The following is a 26,158-nucleotide window of genomic DNA, read 5'->3' as shown; positions in this document are numbered from 1 at the left end:
GGGCAGGCAGGCCTGAGACTTCCCGAATGAACAAGCAAGCTCGGTGGGAAGGCTGTCCGATCTCCGCTCCCACCGCCCTCAGGACCCTGCAGGTGCGAGCCAAGCTGGGCTAGCCTGGTGCCCTCCCGGTGTAAACGCAGAAGCATCTTACAGAAGGGGGTCTCAGTACAGCTCAACACTGAAGAGGTCTTCAGGAGGATGAAGGCAGCCGCGGAGGGGCCAAACCATACAGAAAGATTTTCGGAACACGTGGAATGTTGGTGACTTTATTAAAACGTTCCTCACAGCATTCTTTACAAAACCACCAAGGCCCTAAAAAAATCGCTCAACAAATATCAAGACCTTCTACATACAGGACCCTGGTCCAAAGTGCTCCCAATTCTTTTTTTTTTATTTAATTTTTTTTTATTAATGTTTATTTTTGAGACAGGGAGAGACAGAGCATGAACGGGGGAGGGTCAGAGAGAGAGGGAGACACAGAATCTGAAACAGGCTCCAGGCTCTGAGCTGTCAGCCCAGAGCCCGACGCGGGGCTCAGACTCACGGACCGTGAGATCATGACCTGAGCCGAAGTCGGACGCTTAACCGACCGAGCCACCCAGGCGCCCCCAAAGTGCTCCCGATTCTTCATACAACTCCAAAGTGTTTAAAATTCTGAAAGCTTATTTCAAAATTTTTAAATTTTACTTCACTTACGATTTTCTTTTTTTTTCTTTTTTTTTTTTTTAAAATTTTTTTTTCAACGTTTTTTATTTATTTTTGGGACAGAGAGAGACAGAGCATGAACGGGGGAGGGGCAGAGAGAGAGGGAGACACAGAATCAGAAACAGGCTCCAGACTCCGAGCCATTAGCCCAGAGCCTGACGCGGGGCTCGAACTCACGGACCGCGAGATCGTGACCTGGCTGAAGTCGGACGCTTAACCGACTGCGCCACCCAGGCGCCCCACGATTTTCAATAAGTATTGAGCGTGGAGTGCTCTCTCTACTCCTGTTCACAGGAACGAAAGCTCACTGTTCTCCTGCTAATATACGTATGGTTCATATGTGTTAGGTGTATGTTTACAAAGAACAGTTTTCAGCTGCAAATAGATTAAAAAAAATCTTCAGGAAACCAAATCAGTATAGAAGTAAAAAATAGAATACGTTTACTCCATTAGTTATAAAGCTTAAACAGTTTTGGATCTTCTTCACGACAGAAAGGTCCGCACGGTGCCCTTGATTGGGCCCCTGCAAATGGGGCATTTTCTGAGGGGAGGGGCGCAGTCTTGGCACACCACCAGGTGGCCGCAGGGAATGAACACCACGGACACTTCTCGGTCCAGGCACACTTTGCAGGTTCTTTCCTCCTGCAGCCTCCTCAGCTGCTCTTCCACTGGCAAATCTAACAAGAGAAAAGGATTTTCTTAATGTTTTTTAGTTTAATTTTTTGTGAGAGCAAGAGCATATGCACGCGCGGGGAGGGGCAGTGGGGGGGGGGGAGAGAGGGAGGGAGGGAGGGAGGGAGAAAGAGAGAGAATGCCAAGCAGGCAGGGCCCTGTTGGGGGGGCTCAATCCCACAAACTGTGAGCCCATGACCTGAACCGAAATCAAGAGTCGGATGCTTAACCACCTGAGCCCTCCAGGCGCCCCGAGAAAAGAATTTTTAATGACAGGAAACTTGCTGCTTCTGCTCCCATGAAAAGCCAAGAAAATAAAACCAATGTTTTCTATTGGTTAAATTAATACTATTTTACCTGAAACATCTTCTGTGGGAACATACTTTAGGTCCTGTTGCACTAAGGGAGAAAAGCAAAAAGCACTAAACAAAATGGCACTATAACAAACAACGTTAATATTTATTCACGGAATACACATTTTTAAACTAACAGCTTAGACTCTGACCAAATGCTATACATAACTGTCATAACATCAAGGCAATAAAAATCTTTTATCTTTTTGTGCAATTAATAGTTTATAAATTAGACTGAATTATTTTCAATGATCCCAAAGTATTAAGATTAAAGCATATTTTCTTTTTTAAAAACCTGAATTGCATTGAATTTTAGATTCCAGTGCGTTAACAATGCAATATTCGTTTCGGGTGTACAAGATAGCGACTCAACACTGATTGATGTACGACACCCAGTGCTTGTCACACGAAGAGCATATTTTCAATTGGCTTAGAAAGATCCCCCAAATAACTGTGCAGCACTCACCGAAGAAACGCTCGTATAACACGGGGTCCATTTCTAGCAGACAGTTTTTAAATACGGTGACTGCAAAACTTCCCTTCACTAACACAGCATCAATCAGCAATCTTGCTTGCAGAGATGTTTGTGCTTTCTGTGTAATAACACTGTGTTCTTGCTCAGTAATCACTCTGGCAGTTCGGAGACCATCCAGGATGGGGAGTACGGAAGTCAGATGTTGAAAGAGCGCCATTCTGTTCTTCCGGATTAATGACACATCATCTTTGTAAAAAAGAAAACAAACATGTTCCCACTGTGCTCACACACTTCCTTCCACGCCTACACGTAACTGCATGAAAAAGCAACATAATTTGTGATTGGTCAGGCAGCGCAGGTGGCTGGGGTCGGGGCCACCTGCTGCCTGGGCCATCTTGACGATCACTGTGTTAAGCACTTTGCATCATATATTAATCCCTTCCACCTCCATAACAGCTGTCCCAGGAAGGCGCCCTGCCCCCACTTAGCAGACGAGGAACCGGAGGCACCGGGAGGCGAACAAAACTGTAAAGGACACACAACTCGCGAAAGTCAAACGCAGGCGGAGGCAGTCTGGAGCCGTGATCTGTGTTCCTGGACATTCTGAACTACTGCTGAGCCTTTAACCAAGTAACATTTAGAACCTGATAAAACTGAAATTCCAATTCAGTCTAGTCAACTTGGGGAAAGATAAAATCAGGAGATGAAAACAACAGAACATTTATTTCTCAAATGATCATTCACCCGTAAAATTTCTTCAAAATTCCATTTTAAGATGAAATTTTAATTATTTCCCCAAATTAGACACGATGTTGCCATTACTCAAATCTTTTCTAGGAAGTGGGGAAAGGCATTAACAGCATGTTAAAAATTAAATCCTACTGGTCAGGGATACCCTCCTGTCTACAGGATCACCATATTCCCCTTGAAGATCTAGGTTTTGTACCTCTTGGCAAAATACTTTGCATTTCAAAATTCTGCAATTTTATTATCTCCTGGCAATATGATCTATGAACCTAAGTTTAATCATTATTATACAATTTTGCCATGACCCATAAGGCTCCTTCTATAAAATAACTAATGACAGAAATGGGGCTATCTAAAAAACTTATGTGGGGGAAGTGACTGTTGGATTTTAGAAACGCTGACTCTGTCAAGTAACAGGACACAAAAATAGAATCATTTAATAAAGGATAAAAAATAGTGCTTAGTCAAAAAGTCAAGGCCAGAGATACCCTATTTGAAGAGAGCTGGAGCTCTGGGAAAAAACTGGGAAATGGCCAGGACCGAGATTAGTGTGTAGCACAAAGAAAAGTCTCCACAAGTATGCACTGAACAGAGGCGCAGGCAAGCCTTCCTATGTAAAGAGCAGAAGGAACAAAGAAGTAATGGCCAGAGGGCTATGACTTTGCACCTAATGCACTGGGGTAAATCCTCTGGTAGAGAAGTGGTGATGTAATTTGCACCTGGTGTTGAAGTATGTTAGTTTTTCCATCTAACATTTATGTTTCTAATTACATTTTACTTAGACAAATGTAACAAGTTCTCTGAAATTCTCAAGGCTCCTAAAATTGGATTGCTAGTGGTTGAGGAGAAAAGGACTCATCTGAAACTCACAGACTGCATTGTAGCACGTAAGAGGGAAAGACTTGAATAGACCTTTGAAGCATATTATTCTTTGGTTGTGGAAAAATTATCCTAAGTTTACTTACACACCTGTCAAGAAACTACTTACCTACTGCTCTTGGAAAACTATAAAATCATCAGTAACCTGAACGGAGATATTTTTGTTCACTCATTCAAACAGTATTTCTGGAGCACAAACTATGTGCATAGGGTGCCTGCCAGTGTGGACATTAGGGTGTGTGGAGACGCGAAGACATCTTTCTGACGATGTCAATTACTGAATATTGTTGACTGGGGTCATCTGTGCAGACTGTGGATTTTCTTTGAAAGAAACATAAGTGCTTTATAGCTGGATGCCCTCAGACTTTGAGAAGTGCTCGCTGGTGACTAGCAGCTGAGACAGAGCTGCTAGCTCTGTCTTGACCAGCACCAGGTCAAGCAGCCGTATCTCCACTTCATGGTGAAACAGGAACCCTGACGAGGCCAGGCAAAGATGAGCGTGGGCTCTGTCACTGCCGTCCCAGGGATCTGCAGACTGAATAATGCCTGCTTTGGTAAAGCTAGGATGCCGTCCTGCTAGGATTGGGTACGTCCATCTAGGTTGGCCCCGAAGACAAAGCCACCGGAGCGGTAGGTAGGTAGGCTTGTCCAAGCACAGAGCGCACGATCTTACGGTCAATCATCCTGGGAAGAAACAGATCCCAGATAGCACTACACAAGACAAGGGGTAAACTTTTCTCATTCTGGGCTTTGGGGATACCAGGGGAACTGGGATTTCGCAAGGGACGTCCCTAGTCATGTGTGTAAAACGGCCACAACTTTGGAGAGATGAACCAAAACAGAAGCTAAGCAGATAGACGCAGGAAGAAGGCCTCAGAGGCACCGAGAGGCCCAAACAGTTACAGCCGTCAATGGCCATCTGTGACACAATGCTCTTCTGTTACCCCTACATCTCCAGGAAGAGCTTGTTAAAAGTTGCAGTCTGTTTTCAACCGTGTTGAAAACACTTACGGATCTGGTCCATGCTTAGCAAAGGGTGGCAACGGAGAGATTTCTCTTGGTCTAGGCCAGAGTGATGGCAGGGTTCAGAGTCGCCAGATGGGAATGCACATGCTTGGAGGAGGAGAGTTTTGCGAAGGAAGGCTGAGCAGAGATGATACAGTGGCAGACAAGGCTGGCAAGATAACCTGACCCGGGAGAATGGAAACAGCATCCTAGACCTAGACAAAAGACACCCCAAAGGGGAACCAGGTTCCTGTGTGGGCAGGTAGGAAACTTAATCATAACCCATACGTTAATGTGTGTTATTAATGTTATCATAATGTCATTAGGCTGAGACACACTGTGATGGTAATTTCAAAAATACATAATTGCCCCTGATTCTACCCTAATTTATAGCAAAGGGGAATGAACCTAGGATCAAAAACAAACCATGTATGATTACATATACAGTCAACGAAAAACTGTATATGTAACTGTATATGTAAATGTAATCTTAACTGTATTTTTACTCTGGGTAAAATATAAGTTAAGAATATAAGTAAAATAAAAAAATACGTTAAGAGTAAAAATATAAGTTAAGAAAATCCTTTCACTCAGGGCGCCTGGGAGGCTCAGTCAGTTAAGTGTCCGACTCTGGATTTCAGCTCAGGTCATGATCTCAAAGATGATGGTCAAAGATGAGCTTGGGCTCTGTTGCTGCCAGCCTGGGGGTGTGCAGGCCTGAATAATTCATGCTGAGCACTGAGGTAGAACCTGCTTCAGATTCTTTGTCTCTCCCTTTCTCTGCCCCTCCCCTGCTTGCATGCACACACACTCTCTCAAAATAAACATTCAAAAAGAAAAGAAAATGCTTTCATTCAATATATACATTTTCAATTTACTAATGAGCAATTCAAAAATATTAAAAAAAAAATTTTTTTAATGTGTATTTATCTTTGAGAGAGAGAGAGAGAGAGAGAGAGCGCGAGCATGAGCAGGGGAGAGGCCGAGACAAAGGGAGACACAGAATCCCAAGCAGGCTCCAGGCTCCGAGCTGTCAGCACAGAGCCCGACGCGGGGCCCGAACTCATGAACCACAAGATCATGACCTGAGTGGAAGTCGGATGCTCAGCTGACTGAGCCACCCAGGCGCCTCTCAAATATATTTTAATGTAAAAATTTCCAGAATTCAAATTCAGAACATTGAACATAAAATCTGATTGGACTATGAGCATACTTTCAGTAACTTAGAGACAGACATCAACTCCATGCAGAAAGAGACACTGATTACTAAATGCATGTACCTGATTCTTTTTCCTCAGTGGCTCTTTCTTTCTCCTCTTCCCTGATTTCATCTTCTGCATTAAGTAAATCTGATACAATATCACTGACTGTTTTGTAATTCTCCCCGCTCGTCAGGATCTTGCTCTGAACGGTCTGCTTCACCAGGTTTCTACTGAAGCCCATCTCCAAGGCCGCTTTCACCACGGGTGTGTTCATCATGACGGCATCTTCGGAGGAACTTTCTCCAGGCCCAAAATGAACAACTACATAAAATCGAGAATTTGGCACATGTTGGGATAGTCTATATATTTTTGCAATTGAAAGTTATTAGTTTCAAAAACATAAAGTCCAGAAAATGTAGCGCCATTATTTTGTCTTAACTTTGTTAAACTTAAAATAATGATACACACGTTCAGTCATGAAGATAAGAATATGGAATATCGTATTCCAATACAAAATATGCATTCCCCAGCATGACTGTGAGTGGGAGAAAGAAACAGAATGTCGAGGATCACCGGCCACCAAACATTCTTTTCTCCCCGTGATGAAGGAACAAAGGAGCTTTCTAAATCCAGTATGTTTCATGTATTTTTCAAAGAGGCCACTGTCCTCGCTCACTCCGTCACCACAGGGCCTCCTACTGAATCTCTCCTGTCTACTTCCTTCCCGGCCCTGCAACCAGAGTGACTGTCACACACAGATCCGACTGTGTCGTACTCCTTCTGAAACTCCATCAACAACTGCTTCGTTCTCACAGACACTCAACTGTGGCTTACAAGACGGCACCCAATCTGGGCCCCGCTTACCTCGTGAGCCTCATCTCTTGCCACTTTCTCATTCACGCTCTACACTCAAGACCAGAAGTCACAGACTGGTGGCTCTTGGGTCCAAGCCCGCCCGCAGGGCTGACCACTCTTAGTGCTGGCCGGCTTCCTTCATGTATCTGTTCGCGATCCTACTTTTTTCTGGCCATACAGAATTTTGCTCATTTCTTCAATTGTGCCTGCTCTTTTGTGTGGCTTAAGACTTTCATGTGTTCTCTCTGCCTAGAATATTCTTTTGCTCCCTTGGTCATCTGATTAACTCCTACCCTTGCCTTCAGTTCTGTGCTAAGACAAGTACTTCCTCTGGAAAGCCTTTTCTGATCTTGCAAGTTTGGGTGACCCGCCCCTCATGCACCCCCAGAGCCCAGCACGCTTCACTTTTCCCAGCATATCCCTTCCCATGTCCTTGTCTGTATCTCTTGCACTATTAGCTCACGAGAATAGGACGTATGTTTACCCTGTTCTCTATTTTTTCCTCAGAGTAGCAGAATCACAATAAATATTTACTGAAGTGAATTAAACACTAGATGACAGAGTAGAACAGCTTGTTCAAATAGTGACTCTATCATCTTTTAGGTTTAACCTGTCTGAGCCTCAGGTTCCTACAGAAGAATGGGAATAAAAATTTCTACCCTCTTCATGTTACAGGAAGAATATGTGAGCAAGCTAATGTCATGGTGCCCGCGCTCCCACAAGGTCTGAGAGCAAGGGTGAGGCTGGATGTAAGCAGTGTGTTAAAACTACAGATAGTCAAGGGGCGCCTGGGTGGCGCAGTCGGTTAAGCGTCCTACTTCAGCCAGGTCACGATCTCGCGGTCTGTGAGTTCGAGCCCCGCGTCGGGCTCTGGGCTGATGGCTCGGAGCCTGGAGCCTGTTTCCGATTCTGTGTCTCCCTCTCTCTCTGCCCCTCCCCCGTTCATGCTCAGTCTCTCTCTGTCCCAAAAATAAATAAAAAACGTTGAAAAAAAAAATTTAAAAAAAAAAAAAAAAAAACTACAGATAGTCAAGTCCCACCCTTAGATACCATGACTCAATACAGTAGGTTTAATGTGGAGACCAGAAATCTGCAATATTTTTTTTAAAAATTCTTAATGTCTCTTTACTTTGAGAGAAAGAGACAGAGCACAAGCAGGGGAGGGGCAGAGAGCTAGAGACAGAGACCCAGAATCTGAAGCAGGCTCCAGGCTCTGAGCTATCAGCACAGACCCCGACGCGGGGCTTGAACTCACGGGCCGAGAGATCATGACCTGAGGCAAAGTCACATGCTTAACGGACCGAGCCACCCAGGTGCTCCATAATCTGCAGTATTTTTTAATGTTCTTCAGGCAAATATGATACACACTGAAGTTTGACAAATACCGACTTAATGAATTTGAGAATGCATTGCACAGTCCAGAACATCATACGATGTACATTATTACTATTATCACATTTCAATCACCATAGTACCTAAAGGTTCTATTTAAATGCAGTAATTAGGGGCGCCTGGGTGGCTCAGTCAGTTAAGCGTTTGACTTTGGCCCAGGTCACAATCTCATGGTTTGTGGGTTTGAGCCCCACCTTGGGCTCTGTGCTGACAGCTCCGAACCTGGAGCCTGCTTCGGATTCTGAGTTTCCCTTTCTCTCTGTCCCTCCCCTGCTCACACTCTGTCTCTCAAAAATAAATAAACATTAAAAAAATAATTTAAGTGCAGCAATTATTATCATTATACATACTTGGTGACTCGGCATTCTCATTTTCTGTGTTGTCTGAAGTAGATAACAACTGCAGGAAAAAAAAGTATATACATTAGGATAGATATAAGTCTTGCCCTGTCCATTATAATATAAATGAGTCAAGAGATCTATTTTATTCAATTTATTGGAAACTGACTAGCTTCTAGGCAAATGATTTTTTACCTCAAAAGCAATATTGCATCTACATTCAAAAGTAATTCTCTAGGCCATAAACTATTCTTGATGAAGCCGATATTCATTCATGAAGGCAAGAAAAGGGCTACACCTTCTCAGTGATATGAGACAATCATTGTTTGCCTTTCATCCCAAACACCTGACATTTCCTGGGTCATCCTTTGGGATAAGTTGGACCCTAGATCAGTTCCACTGTCTGTGGCTACAAAGTAACCCTCAAACTATTATATAAATTCTTATCTGCTTTTCTAGGAAGATTATTTTCCTTCCAGCACTTTGAATATTTCTTGCCATTCCCTCTGGCCTGCCAAGTTTTTGTTGGAAAATCCCCTGCTAGCCTTATGGGGTTTCCCTTTATATGCAAATATCTTTTTTTTTTATTGCTTTTAAGATTCTCGTTATCACCACTTTTTAATTACTATGTGTCTTGGTGTGGACCTCCTTGGGTTGATTTTATTGGTGGCTCCCTGTGCCTCCTACATCTGGATTTCTGTTTTTCCTCCCCAGAGCAGGGATGTTGTCAGCTGTTATTGCCTCACATAAATCTTCTGCCCCCTTTCCTCTCTCTTCTTCTTCAGGGATCCATATAATACAGATATTGTTATGCTTGATGGAGTCTATTCTCATTTTGCATAATTTTTTTCTCTTTCCTGCTCAGCTTGATAACTTTCCATTCCTCTGCCTTCTAGGTCACTAATTCATTCACATAATTCTGCTTCTTCCGTCCTGCTGTTCATTCCATCACCCATGTTTTTTTATTTCATTTAGTGAGCCTTTATCTCTGCTATGTTATTCCTTATCTCTATGTAAGGATCTCACTCATACTTTCCACTATTTTCTCAAGTCCAGTGAGTATCCTTATGATAATTGCTTTAAATTCTCCATCAGACTTATTACTTATCTTTGTTTTGCTTGGGTCTCATACTGTGATTTTTCTCCTGCTCTTCCACTTAGAACATATTCCTCTGTCTCCTCATCTTGTCTGTGTGTCTGTTTCTGTGTGCTAGGAAAGTCAGCGCCATCTCCTGCTCTTGAAAGTAGTGTCCTTATGAAGGAGAGAACCTTCCATGTCCTGCTGTGCTGTCCCCTGTTCCCCAGAACCTGGCCCTTCAGGGGCATGTCCTGTATGTGATGTGCACCCTCCTGTGGTGGCTGAGCTCCCTCTGCCTTAAGTCCAGTGGTCTGCACAGGGTGTCTTTGCCTATTGTGGGCAGGGTTTTGTCCCTGGGCTGTTTGTGGGCCAGTCTGGGGCCACCTTGGGTTTGAGTTGAGTCAGAGCAGGGGTTTGCCAGAGATGCAGTAACACCGGCCTTGTGCTTGTTGCTCCCTGAGAAGTTTGTTGGTGAGCAGGGCCTGCCGTCAGACCAGATGTCTGCCCACCGCCCCCACCCCACCCCCCCACCCCCCCCGCTCCCCCCACCCCCCCCGCTCCCCCCGCCCCCCGCCCCCCCACCCCCCCCACCCCCCCCACCCCCCCCCACCCCCCCCCCACCCCCCCACCCCCCCCACCCCCCCACCCCCCCCACCCCCCCCACCCCCCCCACCCCCCCCACCCCCCCCACCCACCCCCCACCCCCCCCCCACCCCCCGCTCCGACTACCGCAGCCTGTTGGGACCCGTGTGTGTGGTTGTCTTCCCCTCCCCCTGGGGCGGGACTCACTTTGGAGCGGCGCTGGCCCTCGTCGGGGCTGCTTGCGCCCCGCCAGGCTTGCAGCCCCGGTTTGGATGAGCTCTGGCCAAGAGCATGTTGGATGAGATGGATCCACAAAGCGCAAAACGTGGTGTTAGCAAGGTTCATGCCAATCTTCTGGTTGCAGGGGACCCACAGCACGGGGGCTGGGGTGGGCCCAGCAGAGGGGGTGGTGTGACTTAAGCAAGTCAGGTAGCAAGTGTAGGCGCTGCCCTGGTTCCCACAGGTGGCCACATGCTTATGCTGAGGGACAGAGTAAGGAAATGGTGCCTGCCAGCTCCTTGGTTCCTAGAGAAGTCCCTCAGTGAAGTCTGAAAGGAGTAAACACTTCCGCCTCCCACAGGGCCCAAACTGCTGCTTATTACTCTCTATCTCCAAGGGATGTTTGTTGTGCTAATGGTGGGGATTCAGTTTCCTCTTATCTATTGGCTGTTCTAGAGCTGGGCGTGCCAATTTTGAAAATTCCAGGTTTTCAGTCCTGATGGTTTTAAGAACTCACAAAATTCAGCCCTTCTGGTTTTCAAAGCCAGGTGTCACGGGGATTCGTCTTGCCCATGTGGGATCCCTGCTGTGAGGGTCTGTTTCTCTCCCCCCTCTCTGCACCTGTGGCTCCCTCTCTACCGCAGATGGCCTGCAGTCCACTGAGCTGCCCACTGCGTCTCTGCCCTTCCTGCCATCTTCGATGTGGCCTTTTCTCTATATTTAGTTGTAGAGTCTGTGTGGCCAGTCTTCAGGCCACTTTCTGGGTTATTTACTGATGTGGCTGTTCTCTAGCTGTATCCGGCGTGGACGAAGTGAGCTGAGGGTCCTCCTGCTCTGCCCTCTTCCCAGCAATCTCATTCCAGGAAGAGGAGAAGGACCGGTACAATTCTCATTCTCACATCTTTTCAAGAGAAAACTGTATAGTAAAACTATTACATGCCAATTTTTTCCCTCAAATAATTTAACTTACTGAAACCTTGTTACAGAAATACTCAGAGCCATACCTTAAATATTATTTTTCGGTAGGTCTCTAATTCGGCATCTGTATGCAAAGACTAGCTGTAAGATCATGTTGGGTATTATAAAAAAATGAAACGTATTTTTAAAGCAACTCTTTGTTCGCTAAGTACTCCTCTCTGTGATTAGCAGAAGATAATTTATCTGTTGTTGACCAATGATTTGTAAAAGCCACTCATACCTGTTCAAGGAGACAGGGGTGACTGGCTTGAATCTGACTGATGAACTCGTGTCCTTTGATTCGTATCAAATACTCACACCTGAAATACGAACAAAGTTAAGTCTGGGGGGTTGTTTTAACCCCATTATTTATAGGCAGCTAAGTATTTCCAGTGAACATAAACGTACACATCAGCACTTAATATTCATTTCACACATGGGAAGAGGCAAGATGCTGTAAGTGAGAGACTGCACACAGTGCCTCACCGACGCTGGAGCTCCAAGGGTCACGGGGCTCTCAGTCTCCACTGGGAGCTCCCGGCTGTGCTCTTCAAAATTTTGCAGATTGCCAAATACACTCTGAACACTGAGAACAGAGTCAAAGCGACAGGGAGAAAGTTCTCTAATAAATAATGCTGCTCTCTCATAAACCCTACACGTTTAAAACTTAAAAATACACGAAGCAGGACAAGAGAGGAATAATGAGGAAGGTGAACACATTTTCTAACAAGACAGATGGTCCCAAGTCAGCAGTTCCTAGATCACACACACCCGCTGTCACCCAAGTATAAAAGGAACCCAGATTCACCCTTGTCTTTATATATTGTCAAAGTTCCTGCAATGGAAAGCTAGGAGCACTTCTTAGAAACACTAGAAGTTTTGACCATGAACAATACCATCGGAAGCCTCTTGACTTCAATTTCAAAACAAGAGCACAAATAAGCATGGAATAATCAAAAGTAAGTGTAGGAACGGACAAGGAAATGTTCTGTAGTGATCAAAGGAGGAGAGATGTGTCTATATTGACCCGGATCACCCTATTCAATACTCCAACCTGCTTGGTGCTTCTGATTTTTCTCACTGTCCTGTTTTCTCTCGATGTCCGTAGCACTTGCTATCTTCCGACATGCTACATAATTTATTGAGTTTTTATGAAGTGTCTGCTTCTCTGGCTATTAAGTTAAAGTGTGAGACCAAGGATCTTGGGTTTGTTCAACTGAGTATCTTAACCACCTGGAACACTGCCTGGCAACAGATGATCAATTAACATGAAATGCTGAATACATGGAAATATGTCCAAGACATGAGGCTAACCAAAAAAAGGTTTCAAAACGGTATATATAATAACTAATTCACTTAATACTATATACGTTCATCTACCGATGTACGTATGTTTCAAGAGGTGTCTGGAGGGATATTCACTAAAATGCTAACTGTGGTCCTCTTTAGATAATGGGGTTTCTGTACTTTTACATTTTCTTCTCTGTACTTCTCTACAATGTGTGTACACAGGAAACCATAAACCTGTATCTTCGGTCGAAACGGTTTAGTTATTTTTCTAAGCAATTCATCCTAAATTTATTCACGAGTGCATTTTTGAAAGAAAGAATAAAGCAACAGCCGATTGTCAGGTAAACACAAATAACCCGTCCCATAACGACGACAAACGTTCGCACGGAGGGTTTCAAAACAATCACCTTGGAAACCACTTGGCGTGCTCCACCCACGGGTCGTCTCCTGATTCCCAGCAGCGCAGTCCACCGTCGCAGCAAAAGCATTTGACGTCATCACTGTGCCCTGAAACGAATTTTGGACCAAGACTCGTGAATACACACAAGGTGCCCATGACGACGAGCTAAGGCACAACACGCGGGCCGTTCTCCCGCGACCGCACGAAGCCCCTCACCCATGTAGTAGAAGCCAGCCAGGGCCAGCTGCTCGGGGAGAACAGGCACGCTGGGGGGCCAGCTGCAGAAGCTTCGGGAGCGGGCCGCGTGCGTCTGCATGCTCCGGTTGGACACGGCGCACCGCAAGGCGTCCTGAAGCCGGCTTTCTGCGAACGGGCAGAAGGGGAAGTGTCTCAGGTGCTCTGACAGGGCGTCGTCGTCCGGCTCCCAGTTACTCAGTCTCCCGCCGCAGGCGAAGCAGGCCACCTTGTCCCCAGGGCCCAGGTAGTAAAATCCAGCTCTGGCCAGCTGCTCCGGCAGCGGGAAGGTCAAGGGCCAGCCCTGGAAAGAGTGCAATCTGGCTTCCTCGGCCTCCATCGCACGGTGGTGGGGACTCGTCCTCCGGGGACAGAGACCTTGGTTTGCTCTGAAGGTCACAGGGTTCTGCGGGAAGGTGGCGCAGGAGCGGCTAGGACAGCCCCCGTTTTCCACGCTGGGAGGCGGCAAGAGCCCGGAGCTCGTCCCTGAGGAAAGACAGGCGGGCTGAGAGGGGGGGCCCGAAGCGCTCACCGGATTTAGACTCTGGATGAAGCTGCAGCTGGGGTACAGCCTCCGATGCTTCTCCAGGGGACTGTCCCCCTGCTTCCAGTTGTCCAGCGTCAGGCCGCAGCAGAAGCACCGGACCCTGTCCTTCCGGCCCGTGTAGTAGAACCCGGCCCGGGCCAGGCTCCGCTCCGAGACAGGGGCGCCGGCGGGGAAGGCCGAGAACGTGGACATTCGGTACAGCTCACACGAGTGGTCGTATTTCAGCCCCGACACGGTGCCGCCTTTCAGCAGCTTTGATGACAATGTGCTGTTTGCTCCGATGTTCATGACGAAACGGACGGGGTGGCAAAGGGACCAGCCTTTCTCTGGGGAGGTAGCTTTGTGCATGGCTCTGGACGGTAGTTACTTTTATCACTAGGCGGACACCCAGAACAGGAAGTCTCTTGTCCTTCTTTCCCTCTGTGTATTCAGGGCTTCCGCATGGTGAGATTCTAAGCTCGACGCTGACACGCGGTAGGGGGAGAGTGTGTGCAACTGCACTTTTCCATAATCTTTACACACACAGCGCAAGCACGATGGCACACGGCACCTCGCCGTGGAAATCAAAACCCCGCGCACCAGCGGGGAGCGCTTCAGGTCACCAAGATGCCACTCAGCGCCGGGCACCCCTACGGGCAGGACAGTGCCTCGGCGGGGGCGCTTCACGGTGCCCGGCTGGCCTGGAGACCAGGCGTGGGGCTCACACTGCCAGCCTGTTTTCGGGGAGGAAACCTATGTCCTGCACGTGCTCCACAGAAAAAAATCCAAACTATGTTTATTTTGCTTTTTTTTAATTATGAAATTTGGTAGCCAGAAAAAAAGAAAAGCGGAAGACCTGCCTGAACAGAAGAAACGAGTACATTGGGGTCATTTCACTGATTGTAGGATGTATCTTTTTCACACCTCTGTTACCAAGAGGTACCTTTCAGCTAACAAATACCGTATTTTAATCAGCAGCGCTTTTCTTTCTTGGAACTATATAAAATAATGGTGTGTTTTCCAATTAGTGACATCTTAGATGCGATGGAATACCATCTATCCCAAATCGTGCTCGAATTAAGTAATTTTTCTTCCTAGAATATTTGTAATAGGAAAAACAAAACGATCTAGAATTTTCCTACAAATGAAGAGCTGAAGTGGGAACAGAATTGGCTGGTTCATCTTAAGTCTTGTTTCAAAATTACCTGAACGACAATTACTTCCCATAGTCAGCGGCTTGGTTACTTAGTCCTTGTGATTCCAGGAGAACTTAGCAAACTGAATACTGTATTTCAAATAAATCCTCAGAGAAGAATGTGTTTGTTCAACTGGTCTTTTTAGGCTCAGCTTCACGCTGTTGTAAGACACTACCAAATCTATTCTGACAATGGATTTGTTTCTTAAAACAGTCAAAAGTCAGAGGGCTGCGTTTGTACACTAAGATGAATAATCGAAGTGTACAAAGGTGGCTTTGGTCAGAAATCCCAAAGACAGCATACCTTGAGCCAGAATTCATCGCAACAAGAAAATAATGAATTTACGTTGTCACAATCCCCTCCTTTGGCCAAGCAGAGACCTTGTGAAAGTTCAGAGTTTCTCAATTACGACCAGCTACCAGTAAAAAGTTTCTGTGTCAGTAACATGAACAACAATCTGCAAACGGGTCTCCGTGGCTTCTCTAGTAGTGATTTCTGCGCAGTTTCCTGGGTCCCACAGGTGTTGGGGTTTCCGCTGCGACTTTGGCTCTTTACTTCCAGGTGATATGAGAAACGTGGCTCTGTTCCAGGGATCAGTTATTGTGTCTAACGTCAGCAGTGGACAAAAATTTTACACATTATTGCAGAAACCCTTCCGGGGCTAGTCACTGTGTCTGCGTAAGTCTGTTCTTTTCCCAAAATGGACCATCCAGCCATCATTCTCACCGTCATCCTTGTCAGAGATAACAGCCCATTCAAACAAGCCGAACTTGAGACTTTTAACACATGCACATTCAGATAAGTACTTAGATCATTCCTTTACCAATCGTCCGTGCTAGTGTGCCATACTCTACGCCTGGGGCACCGCAAAGTCTTGTTCTGGACATTTCTTTGTCACCATGGAAGTCTCTTGACCTGTCAGAGGCCTCACCTGCGTGCTTCTCTAACTTAGTAGAGGGGTGAATATTGTTCTAGATAACTGTCGCTCATTTTCAGATCTGTACCAAACACAAGTTCCTTCTCTCTGTTCTGTTCTGGCTAGAATCACTTCCCTTTATATCTACCAGTCAAATTCAAAGACGAGATCATCAAGACTTTATAGTTACACCTCATGCCACTAGACTGTATTGTTTAAAATTAACATCCTTTGGGATAATAAAAACTCCAGTTCACACTTGTTTCTTCATGCACAAAACTACCTCCCGGAGATCAGACTAAGTCCCTTTTAAGGGTGTTAGGCCTCCATTTTGAGATGTTTTGATTTATGGGGAAAAAAATGGAAAAAATCTAGAAGTAGAACACTTTGCCTCTTTTGTAAAACCTGTTTAAAACGAGAAAAAGACAGTTTTAAAAGTCAAATATCTCACAGATATAACACGATCTCTTTGTAAACATGTTCTTCAAACCAGAGCACTAGTGTTTGCTGATTGGCTACCTTGCCCAAGACACGGTGCTGTGTGATGCACTGCAGAGGCCACGAAATCCCAAGTGAAAACCAGAGGGCTCCAGCGGGTGGCCAGCAAGGGTATTATTATGTTTGGCTTTCACAGAATTGGATCTCGGTATTTTACTCATTGTTTTAACTTTGGATTTTGAAATGAATTCATACATACAGAAAAGTTACAGAAACGGGAGGGTTCCCACATACCTTACACTCAACTTCTCCAAAGCTACTATCTTATAAGATCATGATACACAACTATGGAGGCCAGGAAATTAACACGGATACAGTGCTGTTACTTAATGTACTTGCCCTGCTTCATTACTAACATTGTTAAAAGTAAGAGATTTCCCATGACCCTAGATCCCAGGTCCTTGTGAAAACCAGACTGCCAACAGTGGGTGACAAGCGGCCAGCGGGCACACAGCGGCTTCATCTTTCACCCAGGGCACACGCCCCGGCCCTCTGATACGGATACATTTGTCCCTGAACTGGAACTGTGGTTTTTCTCACAGTACGGTCAGCAAGGGAGTGAGACTGCTCTAATACCTGTGTCTGTCAAAAGCACCAAAAATGCAAGGTGGACAAAGAGAGACAAGTTTGGAGAAAAATGAGAGTTCTGTATTTGTGGAGAAGAAGAATATTCCTACATGTTAAATGCATAAATAGAGTGGGGTTTTGTTTAAAAGAGACATCCCCAGATCTGTTCGCTCTGTCACCTGCCTGGCCTCTATACATCTGAGACTGTGAACTGCTTACACGGGCCTTATGCTGAAGAAGCCTGGGGGTGGACACAAGGCACATGCATGCCTGCAGAAATACAGGCAACAGTTGTATGATAAAGTACAAAAAATTGCCCATCCCAGATGGATTCAAACTCTCTTACCCTCTTCCAGCAAGCAGACCCCCAAATATGCTGGGGACCCCTGAGGCCTCCCCGCAAGCTTGAGGACCTCCACAGCCCTCCTCCCAGACTGGGGATCCCAATGGCCTCCTCCCAGGCTGGGGACCCTCACGCCTCCTGCCCCAGGCTGGGGGCCCACAGTCTCCTCCCAGGCTGGGAACCCCAGTGGCCCTCCCCCCAGAATGGGCCCCCAGCTGCAGCCCTCCCCCAGGCTGGGGACCCTCACGCCTCCCGCCCTAGGCTGGGGACTAGCACAGCCACAGCTCTGGTGAGCTAGGCAGCTCCTTGGCCCCTGCAAGTATGCAAACCTGCAGGGCCCTCCTCAAATTTCTCCTCCACTGGCCCGCACCCTGTTTGCTAGACTGCTGTGCCTTCTGTTAGAGACCTTCACCTCCTCAAACCCATGCCTCTCTCCCTCATAACCTACCCGCTGCCTCAGAAATCCTGCTCTCCGCCCCAGTCCCTCACCCCTTCCTCTCTGCGGACCCTTCCCTCGATGTAGCAAGCAAACTTAAGTCTGTCTCAGTTTCAAAATGAAAACACCAACAAAAACCTCCCTCGACCCCACTTTCCAATCTGGCGACTACCGCGGACCCCTGGACAATGCAGGGTCAGGGGCACCCGCCCCTCTCCCCAGGCTGTTGAAAATCTGAGTGTAACTGCTGACTCCCGAAGACCTTAGTAACACACTACAGTTGACAGGAGCCTTACCGATGGCACTCGACTAATGCATATTTGCATGTTATATGTACTATGCACTGTATTTTTACAATAAAGCCAGCTAGAGAAAAATAAAAGGTTAAGAAAACCAAAGGAAAATACATTTACAACGCTGTGCCGTACTCAGGGGAACCACAGGCACATAAGGGGACCTGTGCAGTTCAAACCCCGCTGTCAAGGCCCAGGTGGTGCCTGCGTCTCACCTTGTCTTCACCGTCAAGGGCCTCTGGTGAGACCCCCCTGTACAATTACATTCAGCCAGCACCACTTAAAAGTGCTGTCGATATTGTTAACGCCATCGCCTTCTTCCCCACAACCAGTGGAAGTCACATTTGGCCCTGACGCCTCTTAGATATGTCCCAGTCCCCTGGCTACTGTAATGCCACCCTCTGGGGACTCCTGTCTCCTTTCTAGCGGTTCCTTCACAGAATCAGCCTCTTCTTACCCTTAGCATGACGTGGGCAACCTTCCTGATCCCAGGGCTGGTGGCCGTCTTTACCGACTTAGGCGCTTGACAAATGCACAGCTGTGACCCTGGCTCCCTGGACTGTGCCTTTCTGCCTCCCTGGACTGTGAGCTCCTCCGGATCAGAACCAGGTTTCAGCCCTGGATGGCCCACCCACTGCCGGCATCCACCGGCACCGTTCGGAATGCAGACACGAAGTTCAGAGTGAATGTTAGCAAAGTTGACTGAGCGCCCGGTGATGACAACACCCTCACGGTCACCGGCACAGCATTAAGAACATCAATTTTACAGTAATGACTCCCAAGTCTGCTCCCCGACGGTTTCATACGAGGGTTTGAAGTCAGGCATCCCACGTTTCCACTCAGGTAACCGAGACCGGAGGGGTGCCCTTGGGCCAGAAAACGTCCCTGAGCCTGAGTTCCCTCATTGTCCACGGAGAAAATAACGGTACCCCTTTCTGGAGACCGTGAGATTTGAACCCCAAACCACTCACGCAAGGTGTCTACAGGGTCCCGGCACCGACCACCGGGGAAACGACCAGAAATCTACTCTCTGTGCCACCACGTGCGAACATTCCAACAGTCGTTCCTCCGCAGGTTTGAGCAGGACTCGACTGGGGCCTCCCTACCAAGTTGTGGGGCGCCCTGTCCCGCAGCTCACTGGGCATCCACCGAGGCGCGGGGACACCTCCTGGCCCCGGGGGTCACCCCGGCCGCGAGGGCCTCCCACCCCACTGGCCCTCCACTGGCTGGCGCGGAGGTGCGCACGGCAGGGGCTGGCGGCGGGGGGGGGGGGGGGGCCTCGACCCTCGCGCTCCACCGCACGCCCCGTGAACCCCCCGCCCGCGCGAGGGGAGGTCCGCGCACCCGCACACCCGCTGCCCCGGTGGGCCCCTCGCCCGAGAAGAGGCCCGCGCGCGCGCGCGCGCACGCACGCACGCGCCCGGCGACCCGTTACCTCCTGCCGCCCCGGGGGAGGTCCGCGCCCGCGCACCCACGCCCCCGCGCCCTCGCGGCCCGTCGCGCACCTGCCGCCCCGAGGCCCCGCGCGTGTCGGCCGCGTCGTCGGGTGGCCGGCCGTCGCCCGGCTCCGGGACGCGCCGCAGGGCGTCGCCGCCTTTTAGCGCCTGGCGCCGACCCCCCCGCCCCCCGCCCGTCCGTGCAGCGGCCGGTGCTTTCCTCGCGGGACGACGGGGAACTCCGGGGCGGTAACCACACGCGCTTCCCCTGACCGCGGCCTGGCCAGCCCTCCCCGCCCCCACCCCGGGGGATTTCCGCGACCCCGGGCACCACCCCGCCGGGCGGCCTTTCAGAGAGCCGGCGCCGCGCGCTCGCGCCCGGGCAGCGGCCGCGTGCTCGGGGTCGGCCCGGTCGCGCGTCCCCGCCGGCGGTCGCAGGAGCGAGGGCGCGGGCGGAAGCGCGGGTTCCCCGTGGGCCTAGCTGCAGTGCCTGGGGCGGCGGCGTGGCCTTCTTCGTTTCCGGTAGCGAGGTGTGTGTGTGCGTGTTTGTCTTCGCCTGGTTGGTTGTTTTTGTAACTAGGGTGGGCCTGGCTATAAAAAAAAAAAAAAAAGTCCCTTCCTTTAGGCTCTTGTCCCGCACCGGACAGCTCTCGGTGACGGCGGTCCTCACCGGGACACCGGGGTCTGTGCACCTGCCGTCCCTCCAGCTGCCCGGCGCACGCGGGGCGGGGGGGGGGGGGGGGGGGGGGGGGGCGCCTGCCGGGTACCGGATGGATGGGGGCGCTCAACTGACTGCCCCGCCTTCCAGCACAGCTAAGATGATCAGGAGCCAAAGGAAATCCTGTAACGTTATTCGGGAATTCTTCCTCCCGTGGAAACAAAACGGACGCCCGTTCCATTCGGCACAGTCAGCACGAGCTGGGGCGTCTTCAGGATGCGGTGGCTCCGGCCGCCCAGGGCAGTCGGGGCTCCTGCTGGAAGGGGCCAACGTGACTGAGTTTATGTCACGGGGAAATCGCAGTCCACTTCCCACCCTGCCCGGTTCAAAACCTGGCAAGACATTTTCAACTCACCTTGGAGGTGACTGAAAACCTTTTTTGTGGGCGTTATATGCTTTTGATCTTGTAGCCACCAAGAGGATTTTTGAAACACGAAACTCCTCTGGACATTGTTAACTTTAAAGCATAAAAGTTGGGGCGCCTGGGTGGCTCAGTCGGTTAAGCGTCCGACTTCGGCTCAGGTCACGATCTCGCGGTCCGTGAGTTCGAGCCCCGCATCGGGCTCAGGGCTGATGGCTCAGAGCCTGGAGCCTGCTTCCGATTCTGTCTCCCTCTCTCTGACCCTTCCCCGTTCATGCTGTCTCAAAAATAAATAAAAACGTTAAAAAAAATTTTTAAAAAAAAAGCATAAAAGTTGTCACGGTTGCGAAGCACCTGCAGAATGCAGACATAGGTATTTTGGAACACAGTGGATCCGGCCCTCTTTTCAACCGATTGGTCGAATACAAATACCACAGCCAGCCATTCGATACCCACCATCGTCCATTAAACATCAGCTCAGCTTCAATAACGGTAAATATTATAGCGTTGCAGTTTGTCCTTGAACATTTTACTGCCCCTACAGATTTTTATTTAATTTTATTTATTATTCCAATATAGGTAACATACAGTGTTATATTAGTTTCTGGTGCCTCCACAGTATTTCCATACATGTTTGCAAGGGACAGCTTTATGATCACCCTGGCACATATTTCTGAAACAAAATGTGTATAAATTGAAATTCGTTTTTTTCCAAGCAAGGCACCTGGGGGGCTTAAGTGTCTGACTTTTGGTTTCGGCTCAGGTTATGATCTCACAGTTCATGGGTTCCAACCCCCGGCCTCCGGCTCTGTGTTGACAGCACAGAGCCTGCTTGGGACCCTCTCTCTCTCTCTCTCTCTCAATAAATAAATAACACTTGAAATTACTTTTTCCTGTGATCAAAAGGCTCTAAGTGTTAAAAAATTTCTCTTTGATTGCATTACTGATACTAGTTTCAATACTTATTATACAGTTGGTCAAAACAATACGGATCAGGGGCATCTGGGTGGCTCAGTCAGTTCAGCGAATGACCCTTGATTTCAGCTCAGGTCATAATCTTCATGGTTCGTGGGATTGAGCCCTGCATCAGGCTGTGCACTGACAGCACAGAGCCTGCTTGGGATTTTCTCTCTCCCTCTCTCTCTGCCCCTCACCTGCGCTCTCTCTCTCTCTCAATAAACAAACTTTAAAATAGTTTTAAAGATTTAAAAATTAAAAAATGTAGATCACAAATGTTGATAATTACTAAATATAAAAAGTAAAACTCTATTATAAATGCAATCTCAGTGGGGGTGTCAGCTTATATTTGAACAATGTTCAACTGTGTGTTCATCAGTATTACCTATTACTAACTATAATAGGGTTCAGCATAGATTCTGCTCCTTTTATTGCTAAAGATTCTAAGTGTTGAAAACCTTCTTTACATAAGTAAGTATAGATAGGACCAGAACAGTGTCATTTGTCAATTTTTCACAATATTTTGACCTTCTGTTTCATACCTCCAAAATCCTTTAATGATCTTTAATTAAAAAATTTAATTAGTTACTAGCAGACAACTCAATTTTGTTGAAATCAGTGACTTGGAAACCACAGGCCCTTTGTTCCCAGAGAGAGTTGCCAGAGTTAGCAAATGAAAATACAGGACACCTTGTTAAATTTAAATCTGAGATAAAACAACAAATAATTCGGTGGCATAAGTTTGTCTCATACAATACCTTATTCATTGATTATCTTACATTCACGTCGAACTGGCTGTCCTAGATTTCATCTGGCAGCTCTATACCCAGATTTGAGAGTCACCCCATGTTCTCAGCACTAATGCCAATTATCTCCAATTGTTCAGGAAGGCTTTACACCTGGGGTGAGACGCTATTTTACAAGCCAAGATGGGTGAGCACGAAGCCTTCTCTTCAAGAAGAGAGCCCCACGGTGAACAGGTTGGTGACAAGGCGGGACAGCCTGGCCCCCTTCGCAGCTCTGGTTTTCAGGCTGATCGGGTTTAGGAAGAGCCCCCTGTGGACTTGAAGCACCAGGCTGTCAATTCCTTTAACACTGAGTTCCCACTTGCCTGGGGCTAATCTTTGTGAAGACGTGGTGAGCCTGCCCAAGGGAGTACCTGTCCCAACTGAACGACCAGCGGCCTGAGGAATCCCAGTGGGACTGGCTTTCCCAGGTGCTTCGGGCACAATGAGAGTGGAGAGGAGACCTACCTGCCAGGCCCCGGAGTGCATCGCCACGTCTCCTCCGCAACATTTCACGCAACTTTAACGATGGATTTTTTAAAAATGCTTACTTATTTATTTTAGGAGAGACAGCGAGAGAGAGAAAATGGGCAGGGGAGGGGCAGAGAGAGAGAGGAAGAGAGAGAGAACCCCAACCAGGCTCTGTACTGTCAGCACGGATGTGGGGCTCGAGCCCACAAACCATGAGATCATGACCTGAGCTGACAGAAAGAATCAGATGCTTAACTTCCTGAGCCACCCAGGCTCCCCAGTGATTGATGTTTTAAAAATAATTGTTTTCCTATAATCTAAGGTGCACAGGAGCAAGGCTGCATGTATTTTGTTCAGCACACTATTCTAGTACAATCAGGGTACCTGTAAATAGGGAGTGTTCAATAAACCTCTGCTGACTGAATGACAAAAACGGACTCAGTGTATCCACTTGGACCCTCCCTCTCCTAAACCTGCACCCATTTTTTAAATAGTGAAACATAACTTATCTTTTCCCTCCCAACTCTGTGAACATCCCAACTATTTTATATAAAAACTCCACTTTTCCTTGCAGCACCCAAACATCACCTAAATATGTTTTCTCTCCAATACTCTTGTACACACAGAAGGAAGCGAGGAAATGCTTCAGGACAATGACAAGATAGACACACGAGGCCATTAGTATCTGGTTTACAACAGCTTTCTTCTGCTGTCCATGTCTAAGCAGGGTATGAGAAGTGTGTTCACCCCATTCCTGGTTTGGAACTTCTAGGACTCTCAACTGCGGTGTGTTCTCATTATCCTATTCTATTTAAATCAAGTTTAAAATATCTGTTTCCCTTGAGGGCGATCATGATGAAAAAAATACTCCCTCTCTGGAAGGAATTTCACGTGGTCGTAAGTGCTCTAACAACTTCAGCGCCAGTCCAAGGGTATTTCACTCTAAGTTAGTACATTTTTAGTTAAGGAGATACATAGAAATTGTGCCCCAGAGTCTAGAACTGAAAGTAAAAGTGAAATCTAACAGAGGGGACATGGTGTTCCTGATTCCAAAGCAAATACGAGAGTCACTGTGAACGCTGGGGATTTCCTGGTCTGTTGGCAACTTCGTAACTTGCAAATAAAACACAGATCAGCCCTGAACAAGTGCTAATGAAGAAGTTTACCTGGAAGTGTCTGTTAGTGTAGACAAAGTGATGACGCTGGCCCTCATACATGGTGGCTTACTTTTGATTTCTTTGTCCTGACAGTACTTTGCCCATATGATTTACATTACACAGTCAAAGGGCACACATCTTACGTGCACAGCTCATGAATCTTAACAAATGTGTATACTTGGGGGACCACCAACCAGACCGATACCAAGAACACTTTCCCACCACCCCAGGAAATTCCTCCATGCCTGTTTTTGGTCAATACTTATCTGCATAGCCCGGCCCCCCGCCTCAGGCACTGTTCTGGTATCTTCTGCCTCAGCTTTGGTTTGTCTGTTCTCACACTTCACAGAAGTGGAATTGTGTGGTGTGTACTCATAAAGGCTTCTTTTACTAACTATTTGTAGTTTCATCCACACTGTACCACATCTTAGTAGTCTGTTCATTTTACTGACAAATGGTATCTGTTACCATAATTTGTGTATTCATTCTCCTGCTCATGGACGTTTGGGTTATTTCCTGGTTTGACCCCTTATGCAGAGTGAAGTTATGAACATTTTGGTCTGAGTCTTTGTGCGACTCTATGGATTCGTTTCTGTTTTATAAACGCCTGGACACGGAATCGCGTGGGGTAGGTGCGTGTTTGTTTTCACAAGGAACTGCCAAAAGCTTTTACAAAACGTTTGCAGCACGTTACACCCTGCCAGCAATGTGTAACAACTCTACGTGCTGAACATCCCTCCTAGGCTTGGAATTGTTAACTTTCTACATCTGACCTCTTCCTGGGAGTATGTCCCGGTATCTCATTATGCTTCTAATTTTTATTTCCCTGGTAATTGATGATGAATATATTTTCATATGCGCCTTCATGACTTCGATCTCCTCTTCTGTGAAGTGACTGTTCAAATCTTCTATTTTTAAACTAAATCAGTGGGGCGCCTGGGTGGCTCAGTTGGTTGAGCGTCCAACTTCGGCTCAGACTATGATCTCACGGTTCATGAGTTCAAACCCCACATCGGGCTCTGTGCTGACGGTTCAGAGCCTGGAGCCTGCTTTGGATTCTGTCTCTCTCTCTCTCTCTCTCTCTCTCTGCCCCTACCGGGCTCACACAGTTTCTCTCTCTCAAAAATAAGTAAACATTAAAAAACATTTTAAACTAAATCGATTGACTTTTTATTATTGACTGAAGGGAATTCTTTACATATTCTGCATATGAGTCCTCTGTTGTGTGCATTGTGAATATTTTCTACAAGTTGGTGGCTTGCCTCTTGCCTTTACTAACAGTATCTTTTAATAAGTAGAATATTTTAATTCTGATGGAGCCTAAGTTAATGTTTTCTTTTATGTAGAATACAATTTATATCCCATTTAAGAAGTCATTACCTACCTCAAGATCATAAAGATTTTCTTCTATGTTTTTTTTCCAGAAGCTGTGATATTAACCTTTACACTTAGGACTATGATACATCTCAGATTAATTTTTGCATGTGGTGTGAGTTGAGGGCCTAGGTTCATTTTATATATATATATATATATATATATATATATATGCTATAGATAGATACGTAGATATGTAGGTTTCACACCCAGCATAGACCCCAACACAGGGCTTGAACTCGTGGCCATGAGACCAAGACCTGAGCTGAGATCAAGAGTTGGGACACTTAACCAACTGAGCCACCCAGGTGTCCATCTTTTTTTTTTTTTTTTTCTAAATATTGTTCCAACACTGTTTATTGAAAAAACTCTTTTCCTCATTGAATTGCTTTGGTGTCTTTGTCAAAAATCGATTGAACTTACATGTGGAGGGGTTTTTTGTTGGACACTGTATTGTGTTCTGTTTCTCTATTTGTCTATCTTTATGCCAATAGCATACTGTATAGGTCACTGTATGTTTAAAATAAGCAGTGATACCAAATACCATTAGTCAAACTTTGTTTTTTTTCAAAATTATCTTGGTTGAGTCCTTTCAATTTTTGTATAATTCTTAGAATTGTTGGGGCGCCTGGGTGGCGCAGTCGGTTAAGTGTCCGACTTCAGCCAGGTCACGATCTCGCGGTCCGTGAGTTCGAGCCCCGCGTCGGGCTCTGGGCCGATGGCTCAGAGCCTGGAGCCTGC

The 26,158-nt window shown here is 47.2% G+C and overlaps 1 protein-coding gene and 1 long non-coding RNA gene across 4 annotated transcripts; one reads left to right on the top strand and one right to left on the bottom strand.

Moving 5' to 3' along the window:
* Nucleotides 1-1,117: 1,117 nt before the first annotated feature.
* Nucleotides 1,118-19,826, bottom strand: LOC131486532 (baculoviral IAP repeat-containing protein 3-like). Of its 3 annotated transcripts, none has more exons than XM_058686460.1 (10): nt 19,664-19,826; nt 13,366-16,426; nt 13,157-13,256; nt 11,701-11,779; nt 10,491-10,763; nt 8,636-8,684; nt 6,117-6,359; nt 2,197-2,451; nt 1,735-1,776; nt 1,118-1,382 (listed from the first exon to the last, which is right to left on the bottom strand). In XM_058686460.1, the coding sequence occupies exons 2-10, from the start codon at nt 14,276-14,278 to the stop codon at nt 1,189-1,191; spliced, it is 2,148 nt and encodes a 715-aa protein (XP_058542443.1). In that variant the 5' UTR covers nt 14,279-16,426; nt 19,664-19,826; the 3' UTR covers nt 1,118-1,188. The 3 variants fall into 3 exon arrangements, with proteins under 3 accessions (XP_058542443.1, XP_058542444.1, XP_058542445.1); XM_058686461.1 differs by lacking the exon at nt 19,664-19,826 and adding an exon at nt 18,616-19,403; XM_058686462.1 differs by lacking the exons at nt 10,491-10,763; nt 19,664-19,826 and having other exon boundaries at nt 13,366-19,397.
* Nucleotides 19,818-23,319, top strand: LOC131486537 (uncharacterized). Its single transcript, XR_009249391.1, has 2 exons — nt 19,818-20,124; nt 22,517-23,319. It is a non-coding gene; the product is annotated as an uncharacterized LOC131486537 (long non-coding RNA).
* The last annotated feature ends 2,839 nt before the right edge of the window (nt 23,320-26,158 follow it).

The sequence above is a fragment of the Neofelis nebulosa genome, chromosome 10 (assembly GCF_028018385.1).
Source record: "Neofelis nebulosa isolate mNeoNeb1 chromosome 10, mNeoNeb1.pri, whole genome shotgun sequence".
NCBI classification, from domain to species: Eukaryota; Metazoa; Chordata; class Mammalia; order Carnivora; family Felidae; genus Neofelis; species Neofelis nebulosa.
The sequence above is the reverse complement of the archived record's forward strand: the minus strand, read 5'-3'. Positions and strand labels throughout refer to the sequence as shown.

What these genes read in the sequence shown, in the direction of transcription:
- LOC131486532 (XM_058686460.1), bottom strand. Translation starts at nt 14,278, where the DNA reads ATGCACAAAGCTACCTCCCCAGAGAAAGGCTGGTCCCTTTGCCACCCC. An exon ending in AGGGCCAGCGCCGCTCCAAA is followed by an intron (nt 8,685 to 10,490) that starts GTGAGTCCCGCC and finishes TTTTTCCTGCAG; the next exon opens with TTGTTATCTACTTCAGACAA. An exon ending in CACTGAGGAAAAAGAATCAG is followed by an intron (nt 2,452 to 6,116) that starts GTACATGCATTT and finishes TTTTTTACAAAG; the next exon opens with ATGATGTGTCATTAATCCGG.